The sequence below is a fragment of the Gymnodraco acuticeps genome, unplaced genomic scaffold (genome assembly GCF_902827175.1).
Source record: "Gymnodraco acuticeps unplaced genomic scaffold, fGymAcu1.1, whole genome shotgun sequence".
NCBI classification, from domain to species: Eukaryota; Metazoa; Chordata; class Actinopteri; order Perciformes; family Bathydraconidae; genus Gymnodraco; species Gymnodraco acuticeps.
Window position 1 is genome coordinate 420,376 of NW_022989748.1, and position 17,758 is coordinate 438,133.

The 17,758-nt window shown below is 39.3% G+C and overlaps 1 protein-coding gene across 1 annotated transcript in view; it reads left to right on the forward strand.

Annotated features, from left to right (window-relative positions):
* ppp2r5b (protein phosphatase 2, regulatory subunit B', beta) overlaps window positions 1–17,758 on the forward strand; it is a 48,493-nt gene that overhangs the window by 15,907 nt on the left and 14,828 nt on the right. The window contains 5 exon segments of the mRNA XM_034222827.1: window positions 7,301–7,497; window positions 9,025–9,126; window positions 9,943–10,035; window positions 10,406–10,536; window positions 11,737–11,796. Coding sequence (XP_034078718.1) covers window positions 7,301–7,497; window positions 9,025–9,126; window positions 9,943–10,035; window positions 10,406–10,536; window positions 11,737–11,796 — 583 coding nt within the window.

The window sequence follows — 17,758 nt, forward strand, 5'->3', positions numbered from 1 at the left end:
GGTAAATTGCTGTTTGCTCTTCAGTCTTCTGAGGAGGCTCGAGTGGGTTGTCGTCAATTACACACGATAACATCCCTGCTCATTTTTCCTTTTTTCTAATCAGGCTGCGTATAAGTAGGATAAAGTGTTGTACTATGATGGTTTATAAGGAAGGTTGGATTACTTAGAGATGGACTTAAAGCTTCACTTAAACCCCTTAAGGTGATATTTATACTGCTCTGACTTCTACTCTGCAAGGCGCCTTGCTTCTGATCGCCATCCGCAGCTCCCTTCCTCTATTTATACCTGCATTTCTCTCGCTTCCCTTTATTTTTCATCTGCCTCTATACCCTTCTCCCCCCCTCCCTCCCTCCCCCTTTCTTCCTCCCTGCGTCACTGTGTCTGTGCATTGAGTGTGTGCCTAATGACAGAGGTGGCTTGCATGGTGGCTAAAACAGAAGCTGTCTTTCCCTCACACACACACACACACACACACACACACACACACACACACACACACACACACACACACACACACACACACACATAGAATACCTGTTATTTAAAGACTAGCGCTACACTTGCTAAAAAAAAGAAGCTTCGGAGAGATTGATGGGTGGAGTAGACTAAGGCGAAGAAGGAGAGAGGGAGGAAAAGAAGGGAGGTATCCTGGTGATGGAAAGATGAGAGAGAAGCAGGGGGATGATGTCATCTTTTAACCCCCACGCCGCTCTCCTCTCCCCCCTCCCGTTTCCTTCCCAGATTCGTCTTCCTCCTCTCCTCTCTTCGCTGTGTCTCTCTCCAGCAGCACTATATTTAGATTTGTGCAGCTGTGTGTATGTGTGCGTTTTTCAAAGCTGTAGGCATTGCTCATTCTTATATGTTGCTGCTCCTTTTCACCAAACCCACCCACCACCCACCACCCACCCCTCTCTCCCCCTCCTCTCGCGCTCACCATCCTTTCTACGTCACATCTTTTCCCTCGCTGTGTTCCAGGTCTTTTTTTCTTTCTTCCTCCTCCGTGTATTTAAAGGATGCGTATGGAGAGGTGCCTTCATTTTCTTACTGTCAACAAATCCCAGAACTAACAATAAATCCCAGAACTAACAATGACTCCATCCTAAGTATTTGCTGTGTACCGGAAGTATCTATAGTTAAATAAAACACATGAATGAGTCACACTGTTGCAGGTAACATACGAACAAACAGAAACACACGCACTCTTGTGTATTTTGACTCTACTACACCCACCGACCTGCTGCTGCAAATATTTGATTGTGCTCTAAATTTGTATAAATGCGCCACTGAAAATAGACCCAAACAAATGCCCTATTAACTCATATGAGTGCTGCAGTCATGACGTAGGCCTAATTGGAAGTTTGCCTAATCCTGGTTCCTTTATTTCACAATTCCTACTGCGCACAATCCAAGGTAATGTGCCTTTAAACTCACTTAGTGGAGTGTTTCCCAGTCTTAATTACATGGCGTTGAATAGCTATTACAACCTGTATAATCTCCACTTGTTAGCAACCACCTTTCCGGAAACACATATTTACTGACCTGTTTTATGAAGCATATTTATATCCCTTTGGCTTGAGTTAAACACACAGGGCTCAACGCTAACTTTTAAAAGTGCTTGCCAGGCTGGCAACCAGGCATCAGCTTTTGGTTTCCAAAACTGAAAATACGGTTGCCATTTTTAGTCACCTTATATTTTAAATAATTAAGATAGTATAGTTATACATCAACTTAATAATGAACATGTGACACAAAATAATATTCAAATGCTTTACAATAAGTAATTAAAATAATTATTTGAAACCTAAGTGGTAGTAAACTTGTCCAAGCTCAATTGCTGGTATACAAAATACCAGTAATGCAGCTGTTGTCATGTTCTTCACAGATCCCTCACAAATGAATTGAGCAAGTCACTAGTTTCTTGGTCATCCGTTGTCTCCCTTTCAAATGTGGGTTTTCTTGACCTTTGTGCTGACCCCCACCATAGATCCATTGGCCCTTCAGCATTGAAGTCTTGATTGTGGTTCTGTCATTGGCCAGACTAATACATTTCTAATGTTAAATGAATGAAAACCATTCACAGTTAAGAATTAGATATTAATTAATGCTGGAAATTACCTTTAATATGTCTAACTATATTTAAAATGTGTTACCTTTTTATAGAAGCGATTATATTTGTATGCCAATATTTTCCGATGGCAAAGTTTCGTTTAGCACTTTTATTTTGGTAGTAATAAGATCGGGACTCTTATTTTGAAGGGACTTTTACCGGAAGTGAATGCACAACGTAGCAGAATGTACATATATATTTCGCCTCCCAAGACTTTACACATTTCCTCTTTGCTTTTCATTCGGGGTCATCTTGCGCTTTATCAGTTGAATCACTTTGATCATCCGTTTGAGATGTTGACGGGTTGGCTGAACCTTTTACCCCACAGTCAAACAACTTAATTTGCTTCGCCATTTTTTGTAAATCAAACACACGGCGCACCGCCCACGCGAGTAAACGTGCATCGCTTTCTGGCTCCGTAATCACACCAATGCACGTGTAACTTATGTATCAGGTTCCGACTGGTCACAACAATAATTAAATATCACTCTTAATACAACAAATATTTATCTATTTTGGGGTGCACATTTAGCTGTTTGCTGTCCTTATTTCTTTATGTGAAAAACTGGTTGCCACTGATGGAAACCAAAGGCCAAGAAGTGGTTGAAATTGTTTCTGAATGGTTGCCAATGGCAACCTGGCAAACCGTTACTGTCGAGCCCTGCCACAGACCTTATTTCAGGCATCAAACCAAAAGCCATTCCAAAAGCCATTGACTTTGAGACAAGGCAACTGGAATACTTATACCTGCAGCGCTCCATCATTTATGACAGCAGAGGCAGAATAAACATAACCGAGGCAGACGTTGTGACAAGTGGGGATCATTTCTCATGAGACTCCACTAGATGTAATGTTTCCTTATTTAATGGCCGATTGTATCATACACTGTTTGCAGTTTAAAGTGATGCAGTAGCTTTCTAGACTTAAAACACAATGTTGGATTTGGAGTAATGTGATTACTGCTATTGGACTATGTCTATGTATTCTTATCTTGTGGCAGTATGTCTCAATCTGACTGTTGGACTCTGTGTTACTGTTACAACTTTCTCTTTTTGTAATTGCTTTTTTACCACCTAGGGCTCCCATTGCACTCAGCCATCCGTGGAGAGGGAATCTCTCATTGAGTTAACTCTCCAGAGGTTTGCACTTCTTCTTAGACAGCTACAGGGCTGACTTAGAAACCGTTGTATGACATCGCATGTGCAGGATATCTGGCTTTACTGCTAAACATGACTCCACATGCAAGATGGACTTCTGCTGACAGCTAAGAATGCTTTAAAAAAGACAAGTAGAGCTATACATCCTTGAGAAGTGGAATAAAAAACACAAACTAATAGATAAGTCATTCTATGTGCATTTTGAAAAGACCCTTTATCTGCACAGTCACATGCAGCAGATTAAAAGTAGAGTAGTACAGAGCTGCTAGCACTTTGTATCAGCACTAATCTTTGTAAAAATAAATGAATGAAAAGCGTAATTGCTTTTCGTACTGACTCTTCTAACATGCTTTTATAATTGTGCAATGTAACTTTGGTAATGGTGCGCCATGTTGTCGATATGAGTTTGGAACTCGAGGGACTTTTTGAGTTTAATGAAGATGAAATAAATGAAGGAGTGAAATGTAACTACAGGCACTCAATGTTTGGAGTTTTAAAGTCACAGTTAGGCTTTCAAAACACCAATTTGGGTTGTCAGAAACATGAAAATAGCGCAGTTACAGATGACTCACTCACTGAGGATGTTGTTAATATTCTCACTGACATGGTATTAAAAGCTGCTTTGAATGTAGTGACCTGCGTTGATCTTACATAGCAACTAACATCCACTTCACTCAGAGTTAGCTCAGTTTGTTTTGTCGCTTGCTTCATTGTGCACTGACTGTTTTTTTATTCCAAATGTAAGCTTTTTATGGAGAGTAAGATATTCCTGGTGGGCAGTTTAGCGGACACAGACTAGAAAATAGTTTTAGCCCATTTCTTTGCCACTAAAATATGTGTCTCTGTCTGTGCCTGTCATCCTCAACACTTTCCACTCTCTTTCACTTTCCTTTCCTTTGCTCTCTCCCACAGTTGCTGTCACATGACCCACCAAGTCTCTCCATTCCCTTCATCTTGCCTCTCTTATTCTCACCTCCTATCACACTCTCTGCCTCCCAAACACACACGCATGCTTTTCCTTTCCCTTCATCTTTTCACCTCGCTCTGTTCTTCCTTTTCAGTCCCAGCACGGCACATCTTCATACAATTACTCTCCATTAAAAATGGATTAGATTTCACCTTCACAGTCTGTCTACTGAGAGAAGGAGGGAGTGGACAGAGCAGGGAGGAGCTGTGAGAAATCAGGAGAGGAGGTTAGGAGGGAGCAGATTAGGAAAGGAAACGGAGCGGTGGGGGACAAAAAGGAAAGGATGGAGGTAGAGGAGGCTGCTGGTATCTCAACACCTCACAAATACAGAGGTTTAGGCTGTCCTCCGCTCTCAAAGCAGAGTCAAAATAAGCAGTTCACCCTCTTAGATATTTGTTATCACTTGTTTTTTCGTGACAAATAGTTCTAAAATAGTGTGAACTTGTCTGTCACACGTTTGTTCAGTCACTGAGAAATGGCTGCAATTCAAGAACAAATTGCCCGCTCAGTACAGCTCAATGGCTCTCAGAGGTTTCAAGACTAGATGCAAAAAGGAAGGTTAAAGAAAAGTCACAGAGGTTGTTTATTTAAGTCACGTCAAGGATGTGTAAGAAGCATGCAAGTGGCGTCGTCGTCTTTATACACGAACAACACACAATCGTCTGCATATTAAAGTGAATTAGAATGTGCTGTTAAAGGAGACCATTTTTGTCGTCGATTTGAACAGAATGTTGCCAAAAACACATAGAGGTGAAAGTCAGAAAGTTCTGGAAATGTGACCTCTTTGGAAGCACATCATTTTTTAGAACATTTTGCGAGTCATGCCTACACATGTTATGCTTTTCCTGTGTCAGTCCTTCAGGAGCACTTGCTCTGAGTATCTAATATTGCCACGGTGTGAAATGACACGTGAGAAGAAAAGATAATGATAAACGTGTGAAAGAATGGCGGGTTATTCATATTTGCCATTTAGTGAGACCATGCTCATAAGGATCACAATACTGCATTGACTAGTTGTGGGTGTTTCCATATCACACACCTGAGACTTGATCAAACAGCAAATCAGTTTTGGTATGTTTTAAACCTGAACAAATATCCAAGTACTTAAGGCATAGTCAGAATAATGTGATTGACAAAAATATGATTGGTTCTCTGAAATGTGTGTCTTGTGCCACGACACTGAGCAGAGGGCCGTCCTGGTCCATTGTTGTGCAGCTTTGTGCCAGAGGGAGCAGATGGTCATGGTGTGCTCTCAAGAGGTGAGGGGGTCTGGGGCTAGAGGAGCTCCAGTCAGCCCCCCCCTCACTCATCCTCTTTTTCCCACCTTGGGGTTAAGAAGGGTTAAATCTAATCTGCTCCTGCTGTGTGTGTGTGTGTGTGCGTGTGTGTGTGTGTGTGTGTGTGTGTGTGTGTGTGTGTGTGTGTGTGCGCGTGTGTGTGTGTGTGTGTGTGTGTGTGTGTGTGTGTGTGTGTGTCTTGGATTGTCCTCATTCCAACTGCACAGTTAGTCTAGACTGCTTCCCAGCCTGAATCTGCATTGTTTCTCTCTGACAGAGGGAGATTATTAATTGAAGACTGTCAGTACACGGAGTTATCAGTTTCTGTTGACACTGTCAATGTAATTTCCCTCTATATTATTTTGTAGTTAGGGATGCTTTTGTATTAGATTGTGTTTTAAGTTGAAAGAGAATCTAATTAAGTCACCAAGGCAGAGCTTTTCTTTGTCCCACAACTATCTAAATCTTAAAAAGTAGTCAAAACATCACAGAGTAGCTGCGACCACTTTCATTTTTTGGGTTGCAAAGACGTTTTTCTCTAAGGCTGCAACTAAAGACTATTTTTTTTATTGATTAATCAATACATTATTTGTTTTAGTCAATTCTTCCACATTTTTCTTATTTATTTTCAATCTATTGATTAATTTCTGACCAGTCGATTAGTCTTTTGCTTAACTGAATTATACATGATAATTCTTCAACCTTTTATACAAATAATAAAATATTGTTTGTATATAACGATACACAACAATACTGCACATTACTATATACTATAATATAATGTAAGGCAAGGTTTTGTATCATACAAATTTCAGCTGTAAAATTATTCACAGCTGCAAACATAGTTTATTCAAAATGAATCCGTCTATAATATCTGTCCATCTCACCCTCTCTTACGTTTATAGCAGTTATAACAAACGGGTCATGTATCGTGTCATGAATATATATAAAGCCTAAACACCTGCAACACTCTGCTCGAAAAGAAACTTGGCCAAGACGAGACGTTTTTGATACCTCATGTGTCTTTTCATATGATTTATCTCAAAATAGATCAGCATATTATTGCTAGACCAAACCTCACATACATCTCACTTATAGAGGAATTTAAACGTTGAATATTTCACTGCTATATTTAGCTTTTGAGTCATCAATCATCTGGTTTCATAGAAAAAGAACCAAGCATTCCCATTTGACTGCTGTCAAAGCCTATAACTCTATGTTAATGTTTCATTTCTTTACATTTAGCATGTTGCCTCACAATGCTTAGCTGCTAAAGATTCTCCCGCCCTTGGGCCTGTGGAATCAAATTTAAACTCATTGCATGAGTTTAGGAATCCATAGCTATCAGCCACTTTCTCTACATCTGTGAGAAGAGTTGTTTTTTGGAGGAACAGGGTTTTAATCAGACGGCCGGCAGCAGGACGTTTCATTGTGACGAACCGGTCTGTGGGACGAATCCGACAGACTGAGATGCAACACAGCCCTCTGGAAGAAGTGTGTGTGGACATGTGTGTGTGCGTGTGCATGGAGGAAGCCTCTGTGTGTGGGTGTGTACAAATGTGTTTATAGAGTAATAGTCTGCTCTTTCCCTCATTACTTTGAGAGACGATGTAGCCTGGAGAATACATCGCTGTGTACTCCAACACTCCCACTTTGTCAAACGATTCACTACCAAACACAACGCGCCTTTCAGGAACGCCATCGGATTTGGCTCAGACTTTTTCTTTTTGTCATTGAACTTATTTGTCTAACATGTCTCCTTCTCTCTCTTTCTCCCTTCTCACTCCTGCAGACGCCCCGGTGGCAGAGTTACATGACCTGTTCTGTAAGAAGCTGCAGCAGTGCTGCGTGCTGTTTGATTTCCTGGACTGCGTGGCCGACCTGAAGGGGAAGGAGATCAAACGGGCAGCGCTCAACGAGCTGGTGGAGAGCGTGGCCACGAGCAGAGGAGTTCTCATAGAGCCTCTGTACCCCGAGGCCATAAAGATGGTAGGAGGCAATGGCGACTCTACACCAATTGAACTGGGGGGACCGAGCTGGGGCCAGTTAATGAATGAGAGGGACACATGTAATGCTGGACAAGGGAGACAAAGACATTGTTCAAGATTTAAACTTTTTCAGTTCAATCAAAGTGCACAAAAAATATAATATAACATTCTTGTGTCAATGACTTAGTTACAATTTTAGTTTAATTGCTTACTTTACCATTAACCTAAATGCAGTTGAGGTATTACATACATTATTTATGTAGCCAAACATAGTTTTTATTTACATTTTTCATATTTGTCGGTATTTGTTTTAGTAACAGAATTTGTTTTAGTAATTTAGTTTTAATTTATTTAATTATATTACTGAAAAAAAACATTTTTTTTTATCTTAGGCCCAGATTACAGCACAGTATTGGCTGCAACACTATCGGAAATTGCATTATCATAGATGTATTCTTTTGGAGGGGGGGCTCAGAGGGGTCCAAGCACAGTGTTACAGCACCCCCATAGAACCGGCCATGGCAGGGGGAGAGGGGTGGACATGATGGACTGTCAGATGGAGAGATGAAAGGAAGAACATTTGAGCACAAACAGTGTTCCTTCAATCCTCATCACCCAGACACCTAGAAAAAGAGAGACACTGTGATATCCAGCTGAGGCTTTAATAAAAGAATAGTGAGGAGAGATAATTTGCAAAGGGTGCTAAGCAGCAATAGGCTGCACAGATGTTGAGAGAGGGAGGGATGGACAGGAACGATAGAGGGGAGGAAAATGTGTGCACACCAACGCAAGTCCCAGAGGATATAGAAAGGAGGAAAGGGAAAAGGGGATTGAGGAGAGAAGGTGAAGCGGGCAGAAGATAGAGCTTATGCTATGGAGTCACTATACCCAGAGGATGTGAAAATGCTGATAGGACAGAGGATGGGATGAAAGGAAAGAGGGAAAAGCTTTAATGTGTGGCCACAAGGAAGGAACCTTAAAAGAAGATGCTAATAAGTGCATAGGTTAGAGCCCAAGGCAGTGCAACAGAATAAATGCCATACAGGATGAAAGTTAGAGATGATGGAAATATTGTAGAATTTCACTCTTATTGTCGTTATCCCTCAGAAGTGTGTGCTTATGAACTTTTTTAAATCCAAGCTAGATGTACATCATTTGAAACAAGCCTATATTTTCGTGCAGTTTTTTCTTACAAAGTTTTAATGTAAGCATATGGAGAGAAGGAGCAGCAGGAGAATAATGCTGAATTGGGGCATTTGCTTTTTGCAATATAGTTTATGCACTAAATGGCCAATGGAAATGCATTTGTTGAATTAATCATGACTCTGCTGGCAGCCAGGTTGCAACGCTAAACAGTTCCTCTCAAACACAGAACAGCATCAAAGACGGTCAACTGAAGTCATGACATTACATCTAATTGATAGAAACACCATTTTCTCACATTAACAGGAATGTGCTATAAGTCATTTGGTCATTTGGCTCTTTCTTATCTGCCTCTCAACCTCTCAACCTCTCTTTCGTTTTCCAGATCTCAGTAAATATCTTCCGGACCCTCCCGCCCAGCGAGAACCCAGAGTTTGACCCTGAGGAAGATGAACCAACACTCGAAGCCTCCTGGCCGCATCTGCAGGTACATTGTTCATGTTGTGGTAGAATAATTGACATGCTTTCATACGTTTTCTCCTGCAGAGGTAAAAGAAACAAAGTGAAACACAATGCAGTGTCAGTCACTGCTTGAAAAATAGGCCCTACTATATATACATACTGTATTTGCGATTGTGGACAATGCCTTAAAGCACACATCTCCCAGGTGTTGCTTTTAATGCCACATTCAGCCCTTCCTGAACATATTGTACCTGTGGTTCTTCAGTTCAGTTCAATCTGCTGTTCAATGCAACATCCTTATGCCCAAATGTAGCTGTTTTATCAGCGGGACTTACAAAATGGAGCTCTCGCTAAGAAGAAATTCACATTTTCTCAATTCACTTGACATTTGGGTGTGGTGTGTACAGTCACTTCTCCTCCTTCAGGATGAGATGAATCAAAAGTGTGAAGTCCAAAATGCGTCATGAAGCAAAGTCTTCTTTCTTTTCCCGCATAGTTGGGATCTTTTGGTATAAAATTGAGCACAAAGCGAGCAGATGATGTTCTCTGATGTCAACTTTGAAGATGTTTGAGTTCCTAAACTCAGATTTTTGAAAGAAGCTCCTGAAGTTGCTGCCATTTTGAGCGGTCATCATGTTACCTAGAGCAACATTTATATGCTTTCTTGCCAAAAGTGAGATGGGGAGATTGACACCACTCTCTACAGACATGAGTGTTGTTATCTTCTCTTCCAACTCTCGTCAAGAAAATGAATAATTCACCAAATGTCAAACTATTCCTTCAGAAGGCAAACGCAGACAATAGTTGACGTCTTATCTCTTGCTGTTTGTGCCTCCATTAGCTGGTGTACGAGTTCTTTCTGCGTTTCCTGGAGAGCCCGGACTTCCAGCCCTCCATGGCCAAGCGCTACGTCGACCAGAAGTTTGTCCTGCAGGTAATCCTCTCCTCTTCTCGCAGTTTGTCGAATCCAAATCTCTGGGATGTTTCTAAAATCTTGATAAATGGAGAGGTATAAATAAATTAAGCCCTTCTTTGAAACGGCAGCCATCGCAGAGCCTACTTATATCCCTGCTGGAGCGCTCTCAAATGTAGTTATCTAAGTTGGGGCATGTATAAAAAAATTGACAAAGAGACTCCAAAGTTCTTGACGTGTAATCTTTTTTCTTTAATCCTGTTTTAGTAATGAAGTAAAAAACACTTTGTAATATTCATTTTGGTGGGTAAAAATACCACCATGTTCCCACGATTTGGATGTAGAAGGGAGAAGGTTATAATGTATTTGTAATTATCTCCTCTGTGTGCAGCTGCTGGAGCTGTTTGACAGCGAGGACCCCAGGGAGAGGGAGTACCTAAAGACCATCCTGCACCGTGTCTATGGAAAATTACTGGGACTCCGAGCGTACATCCGCAAACAGATCAACAACATCTTCCTCAGGTATACCATCAATCCAATGCACAGGACGTAACAGTGCTATTTATAGCCCCTTTAACATCAATAAATCAAACGTTAGCCAACAAAGACCATCAGCAGGGGGAAACGCTGCGTTTATAACCACTGTAATGCATCGTTTTAGCTTGGGGCGTCATGATTTTATAGCAAGTCATTTTAAAGTGTTTCAGAATCCTAAATAAGGGAAAACCTCACACATTGTTTGGTTACCCTCTTTGCTTGTCTTACAAAACGAAATGTGCTATACTTTTGTATTGAAACCCGACACAAACAGTGTAAATCTCCTTTTTAATTAGGTGAATAAATCCTAGTAATTATATTGGATTTTTTATATGTAGCCGCGAGTGATGATGGCTTCTGTAGTTCTTTTGCTGACTCAGAACTACACCTAAGAGGCTGACGTTAACAGTTTTCCCACACAGCTGCTCGTAATTAAAGTCTGGACAATATGAAGTCTATGGTGCATAAGAATAAACACAGAGAAGACGGTTCATTTTAAAGAAGCAAAACATGCTACATGCAGTATTTTCTGGATCAAATCAAATAGTATTCTGCCAAACATGCACACAAACAGGGCACAGGGCAGCATGCATAAACATGACTGTGCACATTTGCAATCCACGCATCTCCGCTCTGCATCTATCCAAAGTGTTGAATCATCGTGTTGTGACATAAATCTCCTCAAATAACTAGAGTGCTGCGATGTACAATCATGTTTCATCTCACTGAGTGTTCCTGAATTGTCAATTTTTGCAAAATAATTCAAGCACAGCACTGCAACGCGCTCTTTTTCTGTCCCAGTCAACTTGTTCCGCTATCATTGTTTTTACATTTTGACGGGTGCAGGTAAGCATTACTCTGCTAAACTGTTATTGTACTTTAATCTCATCTAAACATCACAGAAGTAACAGACACAGCACATACAGATATTAAAGCAATTCCCTGCAGGAATAACAAGGAATAATATGCATTTTTTGTTGTTGCAATAATCCAAAATCCAATTGAAAAATCTAATTTGGCTTTTGTGGAGGGAACCAGGGTGATGCTAACGTACACACATATGTGATCCCTGCAGCACTCTGTTTCAAGCGTTGAGAAAAATGCAGTCCTTCTTTTAGTTGCTTTTACATTTGCTGACCTACAATGGTTCCTAGATCAACAAGACATGTGTGTTTTGTTTTTTAGGTTCATATATGAAACTGAGCACTTCAACGGAGTCGCGGAGCTTCTGGAAATCCTCGGCAGGTTCGTAACCATAATCACACACACACATTTTAGAGCTGCTGCTATGGAGGAAAGTATACTCTGTAGTATATCATTGCTTAATGAATGCATTTTGATTTGAGTGTGAACAAACACACACACTCTTACACACAAACTCTACTTGGCCAGCTGCTCCTATTCAGGAGACAGCTGGAAACTCAGTGAATTGAGCAACTACGAAAAATGGCTGCAACAGCTCAACACAATAAGCAATAAGCATTTCTTTTTTGATTTATCGTCTTAGTTGCTTCTTTCTTATCAGGTAAAAACAACTATGTGTTTAGAGCTTGACAGATTGAGAAATTAGTTGTAAGGCAGGGGGGAATTAGTAAATCTGGGGGGTGGCAGGAAGGAAGGGAGGTTAAATACATACATGGAACTGACTCAGAGGTTTGTGTGGTGTATTGCTTTGTCTCTAGAGCCAGTAACAGAAATATGAGAAAGATAGAAATGAGAGAGCAAGGGGCTAATAAACAACATGTCCCACTCTCTGCCTGTGTTCGTAAGCAAATCGATGGGAGACACAGTAATAAAGATAAAGAAATGGGAGGGAGAATATGGAGAATGAAAACAAACTAAATCTGTGATACTATAATGTTTGTTTTGCTCATCCATGTCTGTGCGTTACTAAACTAAAGTCTTTGCATGGCTAGCTTAGCAAAAGGTCTTTAGCATCACAACATAGCCACAGTATTTAGCTGGCTAGGTACGTGCAACCCAGTCTCACGGCATTTCGTGTTATAGTCACGAAATGTAATCTATTGATTCGTGTTAACCAACACGACTTCCCCATTTTCTTTCGTGCCACACAGAACGATTTTAAAAACGATGTAAATAATAACAAATTAGAAGGAAAAGATAAAAAAAATACAGATTTCAGTATTCTGAGGCTCTGAGCCCCATTTATTTTCCTCACAGACGGCAAAAAAGGTCCGACATTATACGATTCAAAATAAAAACAATAATCGTGCCTTGATATTGAGTAAGAAAATGTTTTTATGAATCACACAGCTTCCGGTCTTCCAAGACCCGACCGAACAAAAATAAGTGGTGCAGGCACGAAACATTCTACCAATAGAAATACATTGCTTTTAAAATCGTTCTGTGTGACACGAAAAAAATGGGAAAATCGTGTTGGTGAACACGAATCAATAGATTCAATGTATTTCGAAATGCCGTGAGACTGGGTTGGTACGTAGCATGTGGCCTTGTTGAGATAAATACACAACCCAGTCTCATGGCATTTCGTGTTCACCAACACGATTTTTAATCTATTGATTCGTGAGCCTCAGGATACTGAAATCTGTATTTTTTAAATCTTTTTTTCCTTCTAATTTGTTATTCTTTTCAAAATAACACACTGTTATTTACTCACCAATAACACACAATTATCTTTGCTTTTATTTATTGGTTTAATTCCATAATCTCTGGCTTTTTTGGCATCCGTCAGGAACTGAATTTCAAAATAAAAATAACCGGAAACAGACTTAGGCATTTCGAGCGATTACCCAAGATCCTCAGCTATGGTTTTAAGCTCGCTGATTGGATGTTTTAGCCGCAATGCATGCTGGGATTTGGTGTTTATATGATATGAAATCCGGAAAACATTTTAAAAGAATAAAATAATACTTAATTCCGAGTGTGCTTGCTTTTCTCTTTGAAAGTCATCACATAACGGCATTGTAATACACGGTTCGGCTGCATTGTATATTACAGATCTGCCGTATTTATAGAGCCCTGATGAGAAGACCTTTGGAAAAACTGAAGAAATGCCGCCGAAACTGAATACTTGACGTGGATCATAAATATATCAACAATTAAACAACATCTTCAATTTCTCTTCACACAATATGTCTCCTTGCAGTATCAACACTAATTCGGCTGACTTTTACATTTGATCTAATTCATAGATAGGTTATATTTACACCATAACGGTGCACAGCTGATATAAAAGGACTTAAAGATACTGATTTTCTTTGAATGTAAGAATGTAAATACTGAGTCTGAAATAGTATAGCAATATGCTGTAAAATTATGTGAAAGCATGCATAAAACTACACATCTTCAGATGTTGTACGAAAACATAAGTGTCCTACACTAATAATGCAAAGTTATTATGGCTGTGTGTACCTTGTGTGCACCTCCTAGTGGTTAAAGCACGTTATTGAATTCTTGTTTTTATGTGTTATATTTGATTAAAAAAATATTAAGAGTACATACTTTCATAGGGGGAAAGTAGAAATATAGAAATATAGAATATAAAAAATCAAGAAGATACTATAAGTGATCTCTACAATAAAACAGTTTAGTGCAGGATGTACAAAGATATTAATAGGAGGAGGTGCAAAACAGAAAAACGAATTAACCTTTATTTAAACATTAAATAACAGATTAAGGTCTTCTTTTAAATAAGAAAAAAACGTTGGGGGTATCTATCTACAGATAAATATTAAGCCTGGCAAAGTACTTAACGTCTAATATATTGCTTTCCTGCAATGTTAACTATGTTGAAGCACTTATTTTAACTGATATTATACATATGAATTATACTCTTATGTATGTAGATAGAATAAGAAATGTGCAGAATATGACAGTTTAATGGTGGAGGTACACACATACTGATAGATGTCTTGTAATGCACTGTTGAGGAACCTGTGACCCAAGTTTTTCATTCATTGCATAACTACACCGTAGTTGTGTATATGATATGTCAATAAACCTTTGAAAATCTTGAAAGGGATGTGCAAAATAGCAATTATATACAGTTTTTAATGAACTATTAGTAGAGAATAACGAGTAATGAATATACTTTATTACTCGTTTCCATTCATGTCAATTGCAGATGCATGTTTAGTCTTCTCAAGCACCAACTATCAAATATCTCTCCTGATTGTTGGCACTTGACAATCACCTTACCTGAATTTTACTCAGGTGTCACTAAAGTCTGATTTAAGGGTTGTTTATATTTCACATAATTAATCAGAATCTGCAAAGTAACTCAAATAAATGCAGTGGAGTAAAAATACCAGGTTAACCTCTGAATTGTAGTGGAGTAGAATTACAAAGTAACAATGAGCTGTCATGTGGGTATTAATGCTGCGCATTATGGACACAAGCGATTTTCACCCATTTATTAATTATATGTTTTACATTTGATAACACCAATGTGTTTAATACTGGCAACTTCTAATTGTGGGGAAAACGAAAACGTTCAGTAGAGACGTCCCATAGAACATTTTGCGAAACACAATAGCCAGCATGTGTAGTTCTGGGGGGGCGTTCGATTTCAGTTTTGGATAGTCTGGCGTGGTTTCGTTCCATTTCACACAGCTGTTTGACGCTCTGCGTAACCTTACGGGGACTGTAGTCCTAAACGATAGCTGGGGATTATGGGTAGTGTAGTGTCTTCGGCCATCCTAAACTCAGAAATGTTGACAATCGCAATGATGCTCGAAATGTCCCTTATAGGCCTACGTCTGTTTCCGGTTATTTTTATTTTGAAATTCAGTTCCTGACGGACGCCAAAAAAGCCCGAGATTATGGAATTAAACCAATAAATAAAAGCAAGGATAATTGTGTGTTATTGGTGAGTAAATAACAGTGTGTTATTTTGAAAAGAATAACAAATTAGAAGGAAAAAAATATATAAAAATACAGATTTCAGTATTCTGAGGCTCTGAGCCCCATTTATTTTCCTCACAGACGGCAACAAAAGTCCGAATTTATACGATTTAAAATAAAAGCAATAATTGTGGCTTGATATTGAGTAAGAACATGTTTTTATGAACCACACAGCTTCCGGTCTTCCACGACCCGACCGGAGAAAAAGACGTGCTGCAGGCACGAAACACATTACCAGTAGAAATACATTGCTTTTAAAATCGTGCTGTGCAACACGAAAAAAAGGGGAAAATTGTGTTGGTGAACACGAATCAATAGATTAAAATTCGTGTTGGTGAACACGAAATGCCGTGAGACTGGGTTGAAATACATGAGAGGATACCTTCTCTTTCTGTTTCTGCTTTCCTTTCAAGGTCACATTATTTTATTATTGAACACTATCAAAGCAGATATGCTGCAGACTGCACTAGTTTTCCTGAGCTTGGATGATTACTCAGCATTAAAGAGAAGCTAGCAAAGGTAGCTACGTTAGCATGACCATAACATCAATGTTCTCATCTCAGTTGTGTGTCTTTATCTGAGGAAAGTTTTAACAGGTTATCCATGTGTTTACAAGACAGGTGTGTCTCTTGATATGAACTAACATTGTAAGAGATTGGTAAGGCCTATCTTCGAGTGTTTAGAAAGGGAAAAACATGGCAGAGAACACGAAATCCCTCAAAGACTCTCTTTCATATTGAGCTGGGAAAAATATATATTCTTCAGCTTTAACTGTGGTATTCTCCAATCTTAACTCTGATAACAAGATAGCTTTTTATTTGAATGCTGGGTAAAATGTTAAACTACCTTACAGCAGGCTAGTTTAAGGTGACCAGATTTTCAAAATTAAAACCGGGGACATTTTGAGTTTTGCGGTCAATATATCATTAACATATCCAATTTTCTTCACTGTTAAAGAAAAAAGGGGGACAATTCTGGTTCAATGTAATTCGAACATTTGAACTGTTGGATACAAACAGAAGGACAATAGATCATATATGAGACTTCAAAGGTCTTTTATTTTTAAACTGTACATCAGATTGTCCAGATTCTCTCTGAGTGATTAGATGGGTTGTCCTGCTATCACCCTGAAGTGAAATAAGTCTTTGAAACTGGATAGTTTTTGTTTTATTCTTATCTAAAAACAGAGGGATGATAGCTCATATATGAGACTTTAAAGGTCTTTTATTTTGAAACTCTACACCAGATTGTCCTGATTCTCTCTGAGTGACTAGATGGGGTGTCCTGCTATCACCCTGGAGTGAAATAAGTCTTTGATAATTTGACAGTTTTTTATTTATTCTTGTATAAAAACAAAAGGACGATAGCCCATATGAGATTTCAAAAGTATTTTATTTTTGAAATTCTACATCAGATTGTCCTGATTTTCTCTGATTGACTAGATGGGGTCTCCTATCACCCTGAAGTGAAATAAGTATTTGATTGACTTTGAATGACTCGTTGATTATGGACAGTTTCCATTAAATAATAATCAAAATATAGATGGACAATAGATCTAATTTGAGATTTTAAACAGCATACATTTTAAATTGTGTTTCAGAAAGTAATGTTATTTTAGGAGTGTTGTGAGATGGTGTCAACATCAATTGAAATGAGTCACCCAGTGGAAATGTCAGAAATATGTCTTCATAACTGTATACTTACATTTTACATTCACTCAGTTATAATGTGGTAGCTATATGTAGTTTGTTTTAAATTATTATTGATCACATTATATAGTACATATTTCTTAACTTAAGCTCCAGTATATATTAATATGTTTGGTGTGTTTTTTGCGCTTTTGAATGCAGTTTTTACTCTACTGTAATGCATAGGATATTCGCGTACCGCAATACAACGTGCGGGCTGGCTTGACTGTGTTTTCCGTGCGGGCTGGCTTGACCACAGTCTTAAATAAAACTTTTCATGTCAGGAAACATTGGGTAAACACCCAATGTTTCCTGACATGAAAAGTTTCATTTCACCTTGCTATGTGTAAAAAACGGGGACATTTCCGGGGACAGTTTCAACCGGGGACAGGCCAATACAAACGGGGACTGTCCCCGGAAAACGGGGACGTCTGGTCACCCTAGGCTAGTTGGCTGGCGATGTGCGAAGTGGCCAGGGGCGGACTGGGCATCTGTAGAATCTGGAGAATCACAGAACGACCTGTCGTCAAGAGCCGTTGACGGCCGGCTCGGTTCGCTGACGGCTGAGACCGCCCTTAATTGTCTATGTTTTTAAACGGCATCATTGAAGTTGCGCCGATAGCGTTGACAGTCCT